Source organism: Electrophorus electricus, chromosome 7 (assembly GCF_041902795.1).
Source record: "Electrophorus electricus isolate QZ-2024a chromosome 7, ASM4190279v1, whole genome shotgun sequence".
In the NCBI taxonomy this organism is placed as follows: Eukaryota; Metazoa; Chordata; class Actinopteri; order Gymnotiformes; family Gymnotidae; genus Electrophorus; species Electrophorus electricus.
The window spans coordinates 33,901,800-33,921,233 of record NC_137503.1 but is presented as its reverse complement, the minus strand read 5'-3'; the positions used below and the strand labels follow the sequence as shown (position 1 = coordinate 33,921,233).

The 19,434-nt window shown below is 38.6% G+C and overlaps 2 protein-coding genes across 2 annotated transcripts; both read right to left on the bottom strand.

Moving 5' to 3' along the window:
• Window positions 1-272: 272 nt before the first annotated feature.
• tdrd6a (tudor domain containing 6a) lies at window positions 273-10,127 on the bottom strand. The gene is made up of 9 exons (XM_081717612.1): window positions 4,607-10,127; window positions 4,390-4,514; window positions 4,224-4,304; window positions 2,962-3,013; window positions 2,775-2,830; window positions 2,644-2,683; window positions 2,257-2,393; window positions 1,776-1,836; window positions 273-980 (listed from the first exon to the last, which is right to left on the bottom strand). The coding sequence occupies exons 1-9, from the start codon at window positions 10,125-10,127 to the stop codon at window positions 808-810; spliced, it is 6,246 nt and encodes a 2,081-aa protein (XP_081573738.1). The 3' UTR covers window positions 273-807.
• Window positions 10,128-16,447: 6,320 nt separating this feature from the next.
• Window positions 16,448-18,466, bottom strand: sf3b6 (splicing factor 3b, subunit 6). The gene is made up of 4 exons (XM_027015944.3): window positions 18,308-18,466; window positions 17,710-17,828; window positions 17,042-17,180; window positions 16,448-16,907 (listed from the first exon to the last, which is right to left on the bottom strand). The coding sequence occupies exons 1-4, from the start codon at window positions 18,335-18,337 to the stop codon at window positions 16,818-16,820; spliced, it is 378 nt and encodes a 125-aa protein (XP_026871745.1). The 5' UTR covers window positions 18,338-18,466; the 3' UTR covers window positions 16,448-16,817.
• Between the last annotated feature and the right edge of the window lie 968 nt (window positions 18,467-19,434).

The following is a 19,434-nucleotide window of genomic DNA, read 5'->3' as shown; positions in this document are numbered from 1 at the left end:
ACCAGTATTTGTTCATTTTGATCATTATAGCATCAGACAGTGAGATTCTTGTCACTTTATTTATATGTAGGGTTTTGCATATTTATATAAACACTTTGAGAAGTTTGGACTAAATTATAGTGGGATCTTGGAAAATCTGATTTTATCCAAAATTAAAAAGGTATTTGGATGGGGCCGCAAGGGGGGGAAAAAAGGGGGTTAGGTTACAGAATTTTCCCCCAGAACTTCAGCAGACTGTGGAAAACGAATAGATCTGTAAGGACTGTGCGAGCTCCATCGGAGGGAAAAGGAAAACAAAATGATGGTTCAAAAAGCTACAAAAATTAAGAAAAGGTCTGTTTATTTTCTTACAAGCAACCTCTTCCTTGTTTTTCCCTGCTTAACATGTAATACTAAGTGGCCCATTCAAATTTTTTGACCTATGTGAAACAATGAAAACATCCAGTGTAAATTAAGGTTGATTTGGTAAATACATAAAAATACTCAGAACAATAAACAAGGACAAATGAAAATATAATGAAAGAAAAATGAGGGCAAGAAAATGTTCATTGTCTAGTTTTCAGGAATAATACTGAAATGACAAATGTTCATTAGAGCGCGAGAGGATACTGAATATCAATATATTACTCTCACTGGTCTCTAAAGTGCCATCCACTATTTCAAGCATAAGCTTTTTCAAAGTTCAAAAACAAGTTCCAACAAGTCGCTGAAAATGCTGAAGAACTAAAAAGAAAAGCACACCTCAACGTGCAACTGAATTCCTGGGATCCGTTTTAGCATAAAAGGTTGATGATCACCATGCTGTAGCTACTTCTCACCATCCGTTTCACTTGCATCTGCCAAGGACACCATCCATGTTTCCACAAAGATCACGTCGTCATCATCAGACTGGTCCTCAACTTTCAGGGTGAGAGGAGTTAGTAAGGATACTAGCTCACTTGAGTCAGGTTGGTCCAACATGTATAGCTTTGCAGGTGAGCCTGCAGATCATATATTGGTATATGCACAACAAGTAGCAACATATTCATTAGCCAGAATCACATATTACCACTACTTCATGTTACAACCTAACATTTTCTATTCATTTGGTCATTCACTGTAAAATATGTGATCACTCACTAGAAGCTTCTGTCACAATAGGAAGGTGGTCACTCTTTCCAGTATCTCCTTGAATCTAAGGTTCAGATCACCAATAAAGAACATAGCATGCAACTATTCCAAGTATGCATTACTAGTACACAAAAATAGTCCAAAAGCAGGAACAGAAGTAAAATACCATATCAGATGCAGTATGTGGCTCCAGTTTAAAATCAATCAAATCTTCTGTAAAGAATGACACAATAATCAAATTGATAGGATGTACATTTTACAGTTTGTACAACATGCTGAAAGACCCACCCCGGACGTCATCTGTGAGCTGCTGCCCTCGGGCAGACACTTTAAAGTTCATCACATCTTGGACAAAGACTTAAGAACCGCTTCTGCCCCAGGGCCATACAAGAACTGAACACTGCCAAATACTGACTGACAGCTGGCACCTGTGTGACTATCTGCACAACAGTACTTGGTTATATTTTGGAACAGATTCTACAAGATCTATTATACATTGCTAAATTGCTCCATTTATGTATATACATACATTTTTACTCAGTTATTTGCCATCAGGAATGCTACTCAATTTCACTGTACTCTGATCTAATCTACTTCAGATTTCGTTGTCATTGCACATCATTTATAAGATCGAGCAGATCTTGTGATTAATCTAAATTACTTACTGTTAAATTCTTCAGTCAAGACATCCAGACCAGGATCAACCTCAGGTTCCACATCGTTGACCTATAAAACACATCCAAGTTAAGGCTTTAGCTTTGGCTAAGTGTATCCTCATAGAACCTGTCTTTATTGGGGGTGGAATGTGAACAAAAGCATACCTTTTCTAGAGGTGTTGCAGCAAGAAAATCTAATGGCTCGTGTGTCCTCTCACTTGTCTTAGTGCTATGATCTAATGTTATCATATGACATTTTGCAATGGAATCAGTGCCAAGGTTCAGACCTTTTCAAGTAAGATTAAAAATATACATTCTATATTAATATATATTAAAACATGCAAAATAGACCTCTCTGTTTCTCTGGTGGTGGACTCCTCTCCTCAGCATCCTCAATAATGACCTAATGAAATATATACTCAACAATTTGCCTAAGAACAGTAAATTTATGCAATTCCCCAAAACGTACACTAGGAAATTTTTAATTTACCTGGTCATTCAAAGCAATACTGAAACTCTGCCCTTGATCAACTTCTGGCTCCATGCCAAGGTCCAGCTCCAAGACAGGATCCAATCCTTGGTCCACCTCCAAGATGGGATCTACTGGGTCCACACCCAAGACTGGTTCTGCTCAGGAAGATGAAAGGAAGCCAGTCAACATCTTTCCAAAATGTAACAGTACCTTCGCATGAACCACCACAGAAATATTTTTAAAAGTTGTAAAAATGTTAAACTCTGCAGTTTGATTTACAAATCTCACTGTGCACTGCAAGGCCCAATTGATTCATGTAAAAACACAATCACACTGTTTTAACGTAAATTAACAAAATGTTATTCATTGATAACTTTTCAGTACTTGTGTAAGTGCTTTACTCACCCCTTTGCTCCACTGAAGTAACCACATCAAACATTTCACACTGAGGAAGAAATAGTCATTAAAACACTGTGGGAATTGGGATTTCAGAAAATGTCTGTCCTTTTTGAGGCCAAGGAGGATATTAGGCTTGCCATTTGAACATGTGTCCCTGAATCTGAGCCTCTGTTCATGTCTTCATTCAAAGGTTCTGTTGAATAAGACAGAATGGACTATCACAGTCATCATTACTTTACTATTACACCAATAATTCCCCAGGAAACTCATGCCTGCTACACTAGTCACATACCTGAAGCAGGATAATCACTCAAGATAACTTACCCTCAGACTCTGACTCCAAGTCACCTGAACAGGGGTTCTTTTCATCTTGAGGCTGCAGTAGAAAGAAGAACATGCTGAGGCAGTGCAGAAAAATTCTGGTAATCCTTCCAGTGATGTTGAGTTGGACTGCTTTTGCTGACCTTCATTTGCATCACATTTAAAGTATTTAGCATCTAGCAGAATGCTTTGGTGTGTTCTTGGAACGTGTTGCCATGCTAGTATTAATTAGGCCAGAATACAAGGATGCCATCAAGCTAGAGCACCGTCAGAGACAGTATTAGTAGCAACAAGAAAATACTATATTACTTAATAGTATACCTGTTCAATGAAAATGTCCACATCTAATGACGACTCTTCACCATTATCTATTTGAAAAGGGTTTTTAAGTGTAAAACTTTTAACAGCAGCAACAACAATCATACTTTAAATACCTTTTCATGGTGGCACTGCATTAAAACCATTACCAGCACAATTTCGTTTATTCAATGGAGAACATACCTTCTGATTTTTCTGAATCAGCACCACATGGGACCTGCAGCTACAATCACAGCAAATTAATAAACTTGAACATTCACCCACCCATCACACCCTCACCCCACCCCACATTCAAGTGTTACTCACTGTGCCTGCAGTTCAATCCTAAATTCAGTAATATTGCTAATTATGCTGCTCTATTACCGAATGCAGTCAAATGATTATAACCGCACACCATCTTGTATAGTTTGGGAAAATGGGAACACCCAAGCATTAGAAGAGTCTTGATTGAATGAGTCAGGCACTACAGGAAACAAATGTCTTCTATTCAAACTCTAAATGACAGATTTTGTGTTTTCAAATGTGAATTATAGTTACTAGTACATTTTAAAAATAATTAATAAATGACTATTGCCCAGACTTAGTAAGAATCAAAAGTTAGTAAACACAATTTAGTATTGGGTGTGGTAAAAGGTTTTAGTGCCTGGCCTGCAACCCCCCCCCCCATCATTAGTCACATCTGCTTTTATCACTTTACCTCACCACTTAATCGTGTAAAGCAACAAGATGAATAGAAGTAAGTCATATTTAATAGTTGGAGTACTAAATAATGTCAGACTGTTCATGGTACTGTAACTTTGGGTGCTTAAATACACTGGCCGTTTATGCTTAGATTAAATGTTGATATACTAAGATTAGAGTTAAATGATGTGCAATCATGGCACAATACTGGTGCTGACGTACTCTGCCCTTTGACTTTAAATACAGAAAAAAGTGATGGTTCACACCTCCACTGGTTTCTCTGATACAGTTTCAAAGATATTAATTGGATCTACCAGCACCTCAGAATCATGGTCCAAAAGCAGCACCTATGAGCACAGAAGAGTTACATTTAAAGATCAACCATTGTGCAAGATTGTCACTTGCATGAATGAAACAAAATGATGTGCTTACTAAGGTAGAATCTTCAGAAATCTTTAAAATTTGTGCATGACACCAATTCTTGTGTGCATGGGACCAGATCACACATTCTGATCCAACAGGATTCCCCTGCGCAGCCCTCCTTAGGTGTCCCAAATCTCAGGAAAAGAGCATTTTTAACATGTACATTAATAAAAGTTAGGCATATCTAATTTATATAATCACAATTCCCTTTGCATTTATGACATACCTGATTTAATGGTTTCATGAATGTCCTTTTCAAATTCTGAAATAGGTGAATACATGTGTGTACATTTGTATGCGTTCTTATCAAATTCCCCACAGAGCTGTTCCTTTTGTGGTGAAGTATCCACTGCATTCTTTTCAACATAGTTGAGCATATCACTTTCCAAAGGTCTGCTGAACTCTATACTTTCAGGGTTCTGTGATAGATCTGCTTGCTGATAATCAGAACCAGTGAATTCTTCTGTGCACGCCAATAAACATTTTCCTGCTGCATCTACATCTTCTGGTTGACTGGCAGAAGTGTCTGAACTAACATCCAAATTTGAATCTTTTGCCTCTGTTTTATCATCATTTTCATTGGCTTTCACCTCTGACTTATCTACCATCAACTCTTTTATGTTTTTTAATTCATCATCTTGAGAAGATACCACTCTAATCTCAATATTACCTTCATCCAGCATTACAGCTTGTTTCTCATGCCCAGCCACTGTGCAGTCCACCTCCGGAAGCTGTATTTCAGGTGTCAAAATGAACATGTCACTGGACAGACACTCTGGATCTGTCTGAAGGAACACCTTGGGTCTAACAGATTCAGGTTCACAGGATTCAATTTCACTCACCACTGAAATATCAAGGGATGCCTCAGATGGTGCAGCTGCCTGTTCAAGTAATGTCTTCTTGCTATACCAAGTCCAAGAATTTTTCATTGCATCATTGATGACAAGTTTATCACACACCAGCTTAACAAAATGTGGAATTTTTACATCATGGGAACTGCCAAATTTCAAAATAGTGACTTTCAAGAGGCGGTCACTGATTAGCTCGAAAAACATATCATTTGCCCCATCATTCCAAAAGCCCTCTGAAACATCAAAACCATCAAGCTGACAACCAAATGCCTGAGGAGGAAAATTAGAAACCTCAGATGGCAATGGTTTGACCTCACTTATTTTAACCTTTGATTCATTGCCGTAGTCAACAAACAGAATGGATAGAATGTCTTGTTCTCTAGAAGTCACCTTTCCACGATACCACAATTCATCCTCAGCGAAAAGGGCAATGCAGCCACTTCCAACTGATAGGAACTCTTTGCTCAAAGCTGTACTTTCAAAAGCATTTCCAGCCTTTTGGATTATATCAGAAATCTCTTGCAGGTTTTCTGTTTCTGCATACTGACACCAGAAGTGATGCGGTCCACTAATGAAAGAGGCATATACAGCAATTGTTTGTCCATTTGGAATGTCAGGACTCTGAAATTTGTTGATGGTAGATAGCCCATGTTCAGTGACTGGTCTCTTAGCTGCACTTACAGATGCACCTGTGAGTGCTGTGTTTGTGGAGAATGAGGATCCCAGTAACATACCTTGGGCCTTTAGTTTGACCTCCCACACAGCACCTGACAGTTTGATAAATTCACATTCAAACCCATCTGTATTTTCTTCTATTTCACTTTTGAACCTAGAAGCCATTTCATTGTCAACAATCGACACTCCAGTCAGGGAGCAGTGAATGCTATATCTTGAATGTAAAAAGAGTGATCCATCCAGACTACCTATTTTTGAGACTGAAACTTCTGCAGTGTTTCCAAAGTCAATGAATTCTACATCAACAATATCATTAATGGGTGCTTTTCTTATAACTGCACGATACCAACAATTGTCATCAGGGAATACTGCACTAACCAAGTCATCTTCATGAATGTCACTAGGAATAACAGGTGCAAACTTTGATTGGTCATTGTTCAACTTTTCCAGCAGAGAATAAATTTCAGTTTCATCTGAAACCAACTGGACAAAGAAGCTCAAAGGACTATTGTAATACGAGATGAACACTTCAGCTTTCAGTCCTGCTTTCACAACTTTTAAAGGAAGCTTTGCTTGTTGGAGGCCACTTTGGCTGGTAGATTTACTACAGGATTCTTTGTGAGAATCATAATATTTTGACTTTATTTGTTCCATGTTTCCCATCATGTCTCCATCATGGGATTTCTTTGGGGTCTCTACTGGTCTGTCATTTTGAGGAGTTCTCCAGTGCCATTCTTTCTCCCTTTTAAATCTTTGAACATTTCCTTCATGAGTTTCAGTGTTTTGCCTTGCAGGTGCCTTTTCACCACTGGAGCTTTTAATCCCACCATGAGGCACACTTTGTGCATTCATATCCTTGGCAAGAGATCCTTTTTTGGTCAATTCTCTTCTCTCAACTTCAATATGAAATTTCTCCTTGATCAGTGCATTCACCTGAATTTTTCCATCATAGAGCTCGACAATTAGTCTACTGTCTGGTTCTTTGGCTACTACCAATGCTTTGAGAGAGCGATCAGTCACAAAACTCTCAAACCAGTCACTGACTTCACTTGACACATTTTCAGGCATGCCAGATAGCCCACACTCAATTGCTTGTATAGGAACTGACATAATTTCACTAGCTTCAAATGGAATTGGCAGGAGGTCTGATTTCTCAACTTCCTGTGTATCACCATAATCCACAAAGTGGACAATAACAGAAGACTTTGTAGATTGAATCTGTCCTCTATACCACAGTCCATCTGTATATTTTGCAAAGCAAAGTTTTCCAAAGGTTTTTGGACACTCAATGTTCGCAAGCTGGCAACATAAGTTATTCACTTTATTTGCAAGTTCTTCAACTTGCACAGAATTTCTTCCTAGATGGCAAAAGAAGTGACTGACATTTGTCACACTGGTGATACTCACAACTTCCTCAGACCCAGTTTTGATGCCATGTGTGGAGAAATAGTATGAGTCCAAGCAGAAAGCCTGAAGGGGTCTCTCTTCAGATGGTGCACGGTCAGCCAAACCTCTCTGTATAAGAAGACTGCAGACACTTTGGAATGGAGTCTCTAGATCAACCACATTGAACACCACTTTCTGAGCATTATACATTACAGCATAAACAGTGCATTTCAAGACTATGCTCATGGATGCCGCATTGTCCACAAACTCTCGAAACTGCGCTTTGGCATCTGGACTCCAGTCTGAAGTGAAACAAGAGGCTGGATAGATCAGGTTATATAAGCTGCATCGAAATGCTTGTCCTTTTAGCTTCAGAAATGCTGGATTAATGTGACGAAGGTCATGCAGGGCGACCTTCTTTGTCTGCCCATAATCAATAAATTGCACAGTCACGTGGGGAGTTTGATGCTTTTGGATGACCAGGGCTCGATACCACATCCCATTGTCAGGATGACGAACAATACAGGCTGCTTCCAAAGGGGGCTGAAATTCAGTGTTTGCTTCCAAAGAAGCCTGAAATTCAGTGTTTGCATAGTATTCCTGGAGATCTTGCATTAGCAATTTCAGGCTGTGTGTGTCATTAGCTTTTTGACACCAAAAGTCATTTGGACTCTCAATGTACGACACATTGACCTCAACTGAGCTCCCAACTGGAAACAAGTACTCCTTGAAAGCAGATCTGGGTCCTGCAGATGACCTGGATGACTGAGAAAACACACTTGTCTTGATAACGTCAGAAGTCTGCATCACTTTAGAGTAAGGTTTAACAATGGGTTTACTCCGAGTTTTTCCAAAAGATTCACCGTCTGCAAAACCAGCACTGCAGAGCAATTTGGAAAAATCTTTTTCTCCATCTGACAAAGGGTCAATTACCTGAACAACATGTGTGTCTTTTGACTTTGCAAGTATATGTATATCAAGGACTTTCTCTTGAACAGCTTTGGAAAAGTATAATGTGGCCTTTTGATCCCAATGTGCACAAATTGGTTGAATTCCATAAAGGGAGCACTTTACTGCCAAGGCTGGTAGCTTCTGATACCCAAGGGGCAACTCACGAAGGCTGAAACAATCAACTAGTTCCGTGTTTCCATAGTCAAGGAAGAAAACCTCAACTTTTGTATTAATGACTTTAGAAATGGCAGCCCTGTAAAACACATCATCTTGAGATTTGGCCACACATAGCAGGCCAACCACTGGCTTTCTAATCAATCCCTCAGCACTGGCTGGATCACTGTACAGTTCTCCAAGGGCCACCATTAGGTGGTCAAATGCATTAGCATACTCCTGTGTTTGAATCCAAAACTTGGAGGGACTGTCAACATGTTGAACAACAGCCACGTGGGAAGTGTTAGGTGACATACTTACTGTAAAAAACAGAGGTTTTTTCCCTTTCAAATCCCCCAAGTTGGTTGGCTCTGTGCTTTCTGTATCCCATGTAACTGAAATTTGCTGTTTTTCCACTGTACTTTTCTGAACTGCATAATTTGTGTGGTGCTTTGAGTCTGCTGAGCATTTCTCTCTCAAGCCAAACAAATTGTTTATGTTGGTGTTTTCATCCCCATAGAAAGTGACATAGTGTACACCTTCTGAAAGGCTTTGATACTCAAATTTGGCAAGGACAGTTCTGTTGAGCAGTAAGCACTTCAGGTAATCAATCTGTGGAGCTGACCAGCCAATTCCTCGGTCAATCACTCCATGGAGAGAGCACACATAAGTTACAACAGGCATTCTGAAAAATTCAGAAGGAAGTGGCCTGACATGCTCCACTTGGACAAATTGTTTCTTTCCATAATCCACATGCAATACCTCTGCCACGTTGTTAGAGGACATGACCTGCTGCAAGACAGAGCGATACCATTTACCATCATTTCCTCTTGATGCACAAGGAGACCCTAGGTTCTCCCCCCTTGCAAAATGAGTTCCAACTCTTCCTTCATAATGCTGCGTTAACTGATCTGTTAACTTCTTGAGCTCCTGTGAGAAAACCTTTAGCTGACAAAAGACACGAAGGGGATTTGTTACCTCTGTGACAACCACAGTCTCAAAAGTTTCAATCTGCAGCTCTGGATACATGTACCCTTGCTGTTTCTCAGTTTGCTCAATGAGCTCAACTGGTTCATTTCTCATTGATGTAGTCTTCCGAGGTTCTACAAATCCACTAGAACAGTGCAAAGACCTTGTGACAAAATCTTTGAACCTTTCATTTGACAATTTCTTTACAAATCCCATCTCATACATTTGCTTAGACAAGCATGGAATATCAAGTAGAAATGTACGCTGAGGTACTACAACATCTTGAACACAGGCTGTCACCGTTTTCCCACAGAAGGTTTTCATGAATTCTAAGGCCATTGCTGACCACCTGTTTTCAGGAGACAGTGGTAGAACATTGGCAAGAACACAAAATTCAACCTCAGGAGGCAGGTAGAAAAAGTCAGTTTGGCCCCAAGCCAAAGTGCTGGTTGTGGCCCAAAGTGTTCTGCCTTCATCAATGAGAAACACACTGTAGTCACCAGCATTACTCGACACTATTCGGGCTCGGTACCATGTTTCGTAGACACGCACAAGGCACAGGTCACCAGGATTCCCTTCAGGCTCATGAAATACCACTCTGGGGTACTGAATCTCTTTCTTCATTTGCTGATATGCAAGTCGTCTCTCTTGGTCAAAGTTACCCCAAAACTCTACCAGAACACAGAGAGGATTCAGGTTTACTCTGGCAATGAGCACAGACACATTTGAACCAGGTGATGGGAGGCCAGGAATTGAACACATTGTGATGTTTTTCAGGATTCAGGTTTTCAATTCATTCACAAGATTATGTGATGAAAGGTGTGGGTATCTACAAAAAAAAGAGAAAGGATTAACCAACACAGAAAAAAAAAAACATTTACACGATCTGAGTCTGGATTGACTCGCACTGATGTTTAAATGTTCAGTTACATTTGTAAAAGGACTTTACATGCAATTCAGCAGAAACTGACTTTCATTAAAGCTGCACAGAAATGAGCACAAATTTAACCCTGTGCATACCTCCAGTTTTAAGATCATTTTTGAACGATTTGTACTTGTTCACCACTAGTTATCTGACATTTTCACATAGCACAATGATCATTCAGGATTCAAATTTAAGTAGACACTTGGAAAAATAAGGATGTGAATGATGTTTTGTCCGATTATTTAGGTTCCATTTTAGCTCATCTAATAGACAAGAAAATGTAAACAAAACCCCTTTTATTTGGGGGGTTTATAATGTGTATTTGGATGCTGGAGATTCATTTTCAGTCATGCTCCATATTTCCTTATTCAACAGGGTCTTGTCTAATAATGTAAACACTTTTGAGCACATACATAAAATTATTTAGCAGCTACACAGCATTTTCCACTGGGTATCCTAGACATCTCCAAAGTGCCCAAAAACCTCTACAAATATAACAAAATCAGTCACTATACATCAAGTTTGCAAGATTATTTTTGCTAAAACACCACAACAATGTTCAACAACTTCACTGTTATAGGTTAAACAATCTTAGCTTCAATGCTATTAGGCTAAAAGGTTATGCTGGGGAAAATACCATAAAGAAATAGTATGCTTTCTCATTTATACTTACAATTTGTAGCAGGATTACAAGTTTTTCCAACAGTGAATAGAAACAGCCAGTGATTTGTGATGCAAACATTGTAGCTAGTCCATACTAGAAGCCACTGAACGATCTCTCAGTTTCCAGCTCATAACTGCACGCAAACAACTCCACCCAAACAACTCCACAAACTTCAGCTAAAATTGGCCTCTTCTTTTGCATGATGTCCAATAGTACTGGCGATCAAGTCATTCATTAAAAATAATATCCATGACAGTTTCGCCAAACAGCATCACACGCATGCATGACACTTTCTCTGTCTTAGAACGTAAAGCAATGTTTTGCTATGCACATGGAAATAGCTGACTAAGTGACAAACCAAATGAGGCAAGTGAGGTGTCTGTTTTCATCTGAGCAGTCTCCATTTATTGAAACAGCTGCCAACACGCCGCTTGTGCCTGGAAAACACTTGTGAAGTAATTTGATACCCCCTTCTCTCCGACACCTTGATTGGTGTTAATGAATGTCACTCAAATAAAATAGCTCTTTAAAAAAATATCTGGTGAAAAATACTCAACATTTAATGAGTAAATCGATCATGAACAGTTTAATTGATGTACCAGTTTCAGCTATGTAGAAACAAGCACAAAGACGAATCCCATATTTACAGATCTTATATAGGTATGCTTTTAGTTAAATTTTCTGATTATTCGAGTTTGTGCTTTCCAGCTAGGCACTGTAGGGTCTGTTTAGCAAGTTATCCTTAGACCAGCATCAATTATTTTTTTTGTGTAAAACACTAAAATACTAGAGTTAGTTCATCATGTTATTGCATACCTTATCTAGGAGTTAAATCTTAGATTTAATAAACAGGTTGACTGGTTCTTCTGATGTTAACATTAACAACTGTGAGCCAATATCAAGGAAACAGTATACAGATATGTACAAATTACCTACATATATCATTAGATACTCAGACATATATTTCACACGGCTTTTATTGGTCATGATGGCTCTAGTTGGCTATGGAACAAAATCTTCTGCTCTATGCTGAGAAACTGGCAGGATGCCATAAACAAATCCTGCCAAAAACTCTAATGTTGCTCGCTTCACAAGACATTTGCTTCTAGGTAGTGGATACAGCATGGCTCTCTATAAAACTGACATGTAATAAAAATGTAGAAGGGTTGACATCAGGTCCATTATGCTCCATCAATTCTCTCTTTTCTTCACCCAGAACCAGCTCCATGATCCCAATCAGTCTAGCTACAAACTGGCACATTCTATAAAAACAGCCCTCAGAGCAGTGATGGAGAAACTTCATGCTGCCAAAGCTGTCATCCATCTTGATTATTCTGGACCTTTCGGCAGCGTCTGACACAAACCACAGCATTATCCTTTCCGTTCTCTCCAGCCTTGGTGTGACTGGACCTGCATGGAAATGGTTTCAGAACTTTCCTTCCAGATAAGACTAACAGAGGAGATCCACATCCAATTCACGTAGACTCCACATGTGTCCTGTGTCCGCATGTGTCCTGTGTCCTCAGTATTAGGTCCTCTTCTCTTCACTTCACTTCACTTTGCATACTCATTCTCTTGGTGATGTAATATTGCTCATGGCTTCTCCTACCATTGCTATGCCGATGACACCCAATTAATTCGCTCATTCCCACTCTGACACGCAGGTTTCCAGACATATCTCGGCATGCTTGACTGACATTGTTTCATTCATAATAGCCCATCACTTGACACTGCCCAGGTGCTCATCCAGTCTCTTGTAATCTCAAAGCTAGTCTACTGCAACTCGCTACTTGCTGGTCTTCCTCCAAGAGCCCCTACAACTTGTCCAGAATGCAGCAGCATGACTGGTCTAACGAAATTCACACTACTCCACTGCTGCACTCCCTTCCTTGGTTTCCAGTAGCTGCCCGCATCAGATTTAAAACCTTGATGCTTGCCTACAAAGCCAAAAATGGACCAGTCCCTCCATACATTATGTCAATGGTCAAAGCCTGATCCGTACCTCGAGTACTTCCAACCTTAAGTGCAGATCGGCTTGAAATACCATGCTTCAAATCTCATGAAAGACAAACATAGAGACTATTTTCTTTCCTGGCTCCTAGATAGTGGAACGAAATTCCTCTTGCTGAGTCTCATGCAGTTCATCAAATGCAGACTGAAGACCCAACTATTTGTGTAATATTTAAATGACAACTGACCCCACTCCTACTGCTAACTGAACAGTACTAACAAACTCTGGTACTTATTGTAGGATATTGTTTATTGCAGATGTTGACAGCTCCTTTGTTAACTAACAAAAACTATTTTATTGCACTGATTGTTGTCCGAATAGAGCGTGTGCGTTTTGCACTTCTATGCATCAGCAGTGATCCCTGTATTTCAACATCATTCTAGTTCAATGGTATCTTGGACTCTAACCTACTGTACTGGCTAGGATGCATTCTGAGTAAATGACTAATAACTTACAAAAGTGATTTAACAGGCCTCTTGCATGTAAAAGTTACATAAAATTATCCTGCTTGAATATACAGCCATCTTTTTTCCCCTCTCTTTTATATACTCATTTTGTGCATCACATCCATCATCACTAACATACATTTTCAGCACAGGACTCTCCACATACTTGTATAGAATAACCATGATGAAACTAGCGCATATTTCATGCAATCAACACCTCACTTTATGATCTTGGGTGATTACGATCACCAAAGGCAATAGCTTTCTTGTTATTTTCAATGCTCGCAAGACGTCCAGGCCTGTATGTAGAGACAGTAACGACAAGTCATGACACAGTGGTAATGTGACCCCTGAGGGGGAAAGACACACTGCCCTTTGAACATTTTAAAAAGGTACATTATTCTTCCCCTTTTATAAATTACATCTGCACTATTCTTGTGCTCCGTTTTAAATGTTTGAAGAAATGTGACATTATAAGCCAAGTCTCAAAAAAGTGGCATTGCATTTTACCTCAGATGTCTGAATTGGAGCCCATCTTGATTACCTACATATAATCTAGCAAGTTGTATTCACTTCAAGAATTATCATAAAAACCTTTTTAAAAACAGTAAAAAGGCATGAGGAATCACCTTTAAAAGACGCTGAAATTGGTTAATTGTACTAATCCCAAGCCTCTGTGTTTACTGTTGCCAACCTGGTCAGGTTTTCAGACAAGTGTCTATTTTACCAGCAACAAATATGGACAAAAGTCAATAGATACAGGTTCAAGTTCTCCATATAAAGATTACATAGAGGGCAAACTTTATTAAAATGACCAAATTGCAAAGCAAGTAAACTTGAACTAACATCTAGAAAGCACATGCTATCAACAGCTATACTATACATCTAGAACCATTACTCAAAAAAGAAGATGCATGGTGCTCTGATTTCTTTCTACAAGCCTTCTTATATACCAGTCAATCAGTGTGTTGAAAGCTAAGAAATAGCTACACAAACCAACACAACCTGGACTGCACTCCTCATGTGAAAACTAGTTTTCCAACTGTAGTTGGAGTTTCTCATTGTTCTTTCTTTCTGTCCTAGGCATTGCAACACAACTACAAAGGGCAGAGAGTGACTAAACAATTTCCTTAACAAATCTATAAATATGCAATAGGCGTCACACTATTTTAGTGGCCAGAGAGTGGGACACCACATTACAAAAAAGCTGTTTGCCACCAGAAATGGAAACATGTGCTCCTTTGTTTGAGGGGGAAAAAAGACAACCTACAGATTATCCACCTCACACTTTGTAAATGCAATTTATTATACTTTGTAAATGTTTGTCTTAAAGAGGGAATTTACCTTATTTCACTTTGACTTTTGAAGATGATTTCTGGGCACCTAAGACAATATTACATAAATTAATTAAATAATCTCTTATAATGCAAATAAAACTGTCTCCCTGTACCCAATGAACCCTCAATAGCAAAATAAGTTACATTTTACACTCATGCCAAAGCCAATAAGCCAGAAAAGCTCCTTGTAATTACCTTGTCCATATTATTTTTCAGTAAAAGCATTCTATATACACCAAGATCCCCAGAGCAGATAATCACAGATAAAACCAACTAGTATACACATAGCTAGCAATAGTAGGCGTTAGTCATCATGCACTCACTTAGATCCACGGCTCTTTGCAGTCCTCGAACCTGTCATGAGATCCGTGATGACATCTCTCAGATCTGAAAAGAAGGGGGGGGGTCCAAACTTTTTACTTCAGAGCTGTGATCTCTTACTCAGAAGCAGTAGTGATATCTAAGAGTATTGCCGTACGTTCATGCAGATTTTATGCACACCTTGGTGTTCCTCATTACATTAATTAGATTTAAAGGCCATTTCCTGGATGTACAAAACAATGCAACCTGCTAGTGTCACCTTGCCTGTACTGATAGCCTAGCTAGTTTTTGTTTCACGGTAAGAAATGAATGCAGATAGGCTTACCAGTATTTGCATATTTCTACACAAAATGGTAAAATATGCGATCACACACCTGTGTGCTACTTCCAGTTAACAGGCTAATAAGGTTAGCTGGCTAGTCATGACACCGTGGGCAGACTGCCGCACATGGCTTCCGCTAGCAAAAGTAGCTAACTTCTACTAACCCTTTCGACTACACGTTAAAATTAGTAACCTTCAGTTTAATCGATACCCAGATGGTGACACGTCGTCCAGTTGTGAAGGCATTCATCGCAAGAACATTGCAGCTAGTTAGACTAACATTTGTCACGTTTGTGTTTGTTGGTTGCTAGCTATGTGAGCTTGATTAAAGTAGCTAACGCTAGCGAACCAACGTTTTCTAGTTAACACAAACATACAATTGTAACGTGTTAGCGAACGCAAATTACAGCGCTTTAGCTGTATTTACTTACCTTAAATCTCCAGTCTACAAATACTAGCTTAACTCTCAAATTAATTTAGCTACATCACGCTTTTCACGCCTCATCTTATGAAATAACTCAGTAAGGCTCCAGCTAAAGTCCCTACAACGGCGTGATACAATCCTGTTATAATCTGTAAATCACTAAACGTATGTGCAAAGAAACAACGCTGGGAAGCTGACACTTAAGTATTATGTCAACAATTATTTGGTGAAACGAGACCTGCGGCTGTAGTCAAAACTTTAGCGCCTAACACTTAAACGTCAGACAAAGCCGAGTCTTGTGAAAACGTTAACTACCTACATTATGGGAGTTATATCGCTGATTCCAAGTGTTTTTGTTTATTCTGCCTTGTAGTTTGCAGAATGAAACTCGACATTTACCAGCCGTCCAAAAGCATCAACTCTAGTAAGTTATTCTCTCTGCTTCTGAAGAGTCATTAACTTGAATCAGTTTAGGTGTCATTGTTTAGCCTTTTTATCTATTATGAAGGCGGTAGTACTGGCAATGTTCACAAAATCTTAAACTTCACTTATGTGTAACACCACTGTAGACTCTAGTTTGCACCAAAGGCAGAGATAAATATGTAAATACAAATTACATTTATAGCACAAAGTTCACTTGATCCAGTTTTATTGCCAGACAATTTTCAGGCTATGGCCTAGAGAGTAGAACTGTAGGAAAGTATTAAAACGTTGCACACTTCTAAAAATAAGAGGATGCAAAATTAAGATGAACAGAAGATGATGCACCGTTGAAAAACATTTCACAACACAAACTATTATAAAACAACCATTTAATAATAAAGTTTATAGGTTAAATATGCCCAGTAACTATCTAGACATGGTATGTCTTTATTAAACATGACTAACAGCAGGCAACAAAATTCACCAGCGCAATGGTCAACAATGATATGTAAACTGTACAAAATAAAGGGTTTACATTTATTGTACTTTTTATTGTTTACAAAAACATGCTAAAGAAAACTACTTAGGGGGGTCTGTATTTATGCCATATTTCTCTTTCAGCAATTTCAGCTGCTCTTCCTTTTTCTTTGTGTCCATTTTCTGGAATGCCTGAAAAGGAGAGGAAAAAATATTAAGCTTTTTTCTTTCACCCTATCTATAGAATCTATAGACCCAGCGCACACACACCCCAGTACCCCAAGCATTAAACCCGCGCAATACTTTGTGGGTAATCTTAAACGTACTCTGTTTGCATTGTAGTACAAAACAACCAAGTATCTGTTGCACACGTTGAATCCAGAGAGGTGATCACAGGCATTCTTAGCATCAAAGATGTCCTCATACACTACATAGGCTGTTCCTCTGGTCTCTGGTGTGTTCCCACTGCAGGCAAAAAAAATACATAATGGTAGGCATTACAGCATTTGTCAAGTCATTAAATGCCATTTTGACAATTGTTATGAATCCACCCCACATAGCGCCCTTTATAATCAGCCATCATTCTTTCTGCTCTCTAAATATCAGCATCAGCCATTGAAAAACCCAATCAACTGACCAATAAAATGGTCTTAGCTTGAGATAGGTCTGATTACCTATAGTTTATAAGATTTGTCAACATGAGCAGTAGAACAAATAACCAAGAATGAATTTGCTCCATGGTTTATGCATCCACAGTAACAGGAGTGTCATTCAATCATGAATTCAGCAAGCAAACTGGCTAGGTGTTTCAGAAAGATGTGATCTGATTCATCAGCACTTGTGACACATGGACATACAAGTGGAACAAAGCAAAAAAAATGGTGAACAATAATAGGTAAGAGATATCTTTCAAGACTATATTGTTAAGAGAAAGTATCTGGTCATCAAAGGCATGTGTACATTACTTGATTTCAGAACATTTATTAGAACTTACACTCTGATTTGACGAATAGGCCCATATTTCCCAAAGATATCATACATTTCTTCTGCTGTGATCTTGTACGGAAGGTTACGTATGTACAATATCCTGTTCACCTCCGGAGGCAAGCGAATCTGCAGGAGCAAAAGTAAAGAAAACAAGGTGATGTGGTATATTTTGCTTTCAAAGTGAGACCAGATTTACATTCCAGACAGATATACACAACAATTAAGTACTACGTTAACCCAGTATTTAATTAAATGTATGTAAACACAACATGAAGGGTGAACTGAAGACTGAAGAATTGGCTTCTAACTACGTTGCTTGTAATAAGTCGGTTGTAGCAATTCAAACTAACGTAAGATAGCTATCTGGAGACAGCATATGATTCGTGAATCAAAACATGGGCATCGATGAGATTAGATAATATTTCTCAAATTGGAAAATCTCAGTTTTCTATCTTATTAGCCATCTGGCGTTATAGGCAGCTAAGATATATTTGCTAACAAGATGGCTAATGTTGCCTTACCACAAAAGAGCTAGCTAGCTAGCAGAATGTCACAAAGTGGTCATGTCGGGGAATCAAAAAACTCACAAATAAAATGGTACTTACATTCGCACGCTTCGCTGCTTGCATTGCCATGACTGGAGCCCTTTAGATAAAGTGTACGCTGTACACTTGAGCGAAACCTCTGAAATGTTGCTAGCTAAGCTACCTCCCCTAGGCTACGCAGTTTGTAATGTCGTGTGGCGCACAATAATGACGTTCTTCCGGAAACGTGTCCGGTTTATCTTAAATCGCTGTAAAAGCAAAACCTGTCCCTCCCAGCAAATGCAAACAGGTAAAAATAAAAAATAAAATGTGAATGAAAATTCAGTGTGATTCTGTGAGCGTGTCTAAAACACGAAATCACTTTCGCTCCAGAAAAAAAACGAAAGACGTCTCAAATGTGTTCAGACGTTGTTGTTAATTGGGACTTACTGCCATCTAGTGGTATAGTCGTATATATATTAATATATATATGAAGGACCTCTGTCCGAAAACTTCTGCTTCTCTGGTAACTGTGTACTTTTACTACCATTTTGAATATATATTTTTGTAAATGTTGCCAAAACGTTTATTTTAAGTTATTGTTTTATTCACTATTCTTGTCACCTATTTTGTAATTATTGTTTTTTTGTAATTTTTGTAAATTGTTCTTGTTGTAATTCTTTGTCAATGTTGTTCTCCTAACAGTCATTCCAGTAAAGCTACTTTGAATCTTAAATCTTTAATCTTGAATCAGTAAAAATGAATATAACTCTATAGCACTGATCTGTAATATGGGTCTATAGTCATATTTTGGTTGAAGGCGCATCAGTATAACAGTATGTGTGCTCCAGTGGAATCAAAGCCATGACTTCGGTGCTGATTATACCTTGATAATATCTTATATTTACCTCTACCAGGTAAATCTGAAGGAAATCATGTACTTGTATTTTCTTTATCAAACTCACGCATTGAGAAAAAAGCCCATATATATTTTTTATTAATTTAAATCACAACACAAGGAGTAGTGCAGCCATGACAAGGGGCACAATACATGCTACATGTACAAAATAATCTTCGAAATTTAAACAATTGCCATTGCATGACAGGTGACAGGTAAGTAGTAAACATATGTGTGTAAACCTATATGTGTAAAGCTTGTATTTGACAGAGACAGAGAGCGCTAAAATTGAAACAGATGTGTTTGTCTG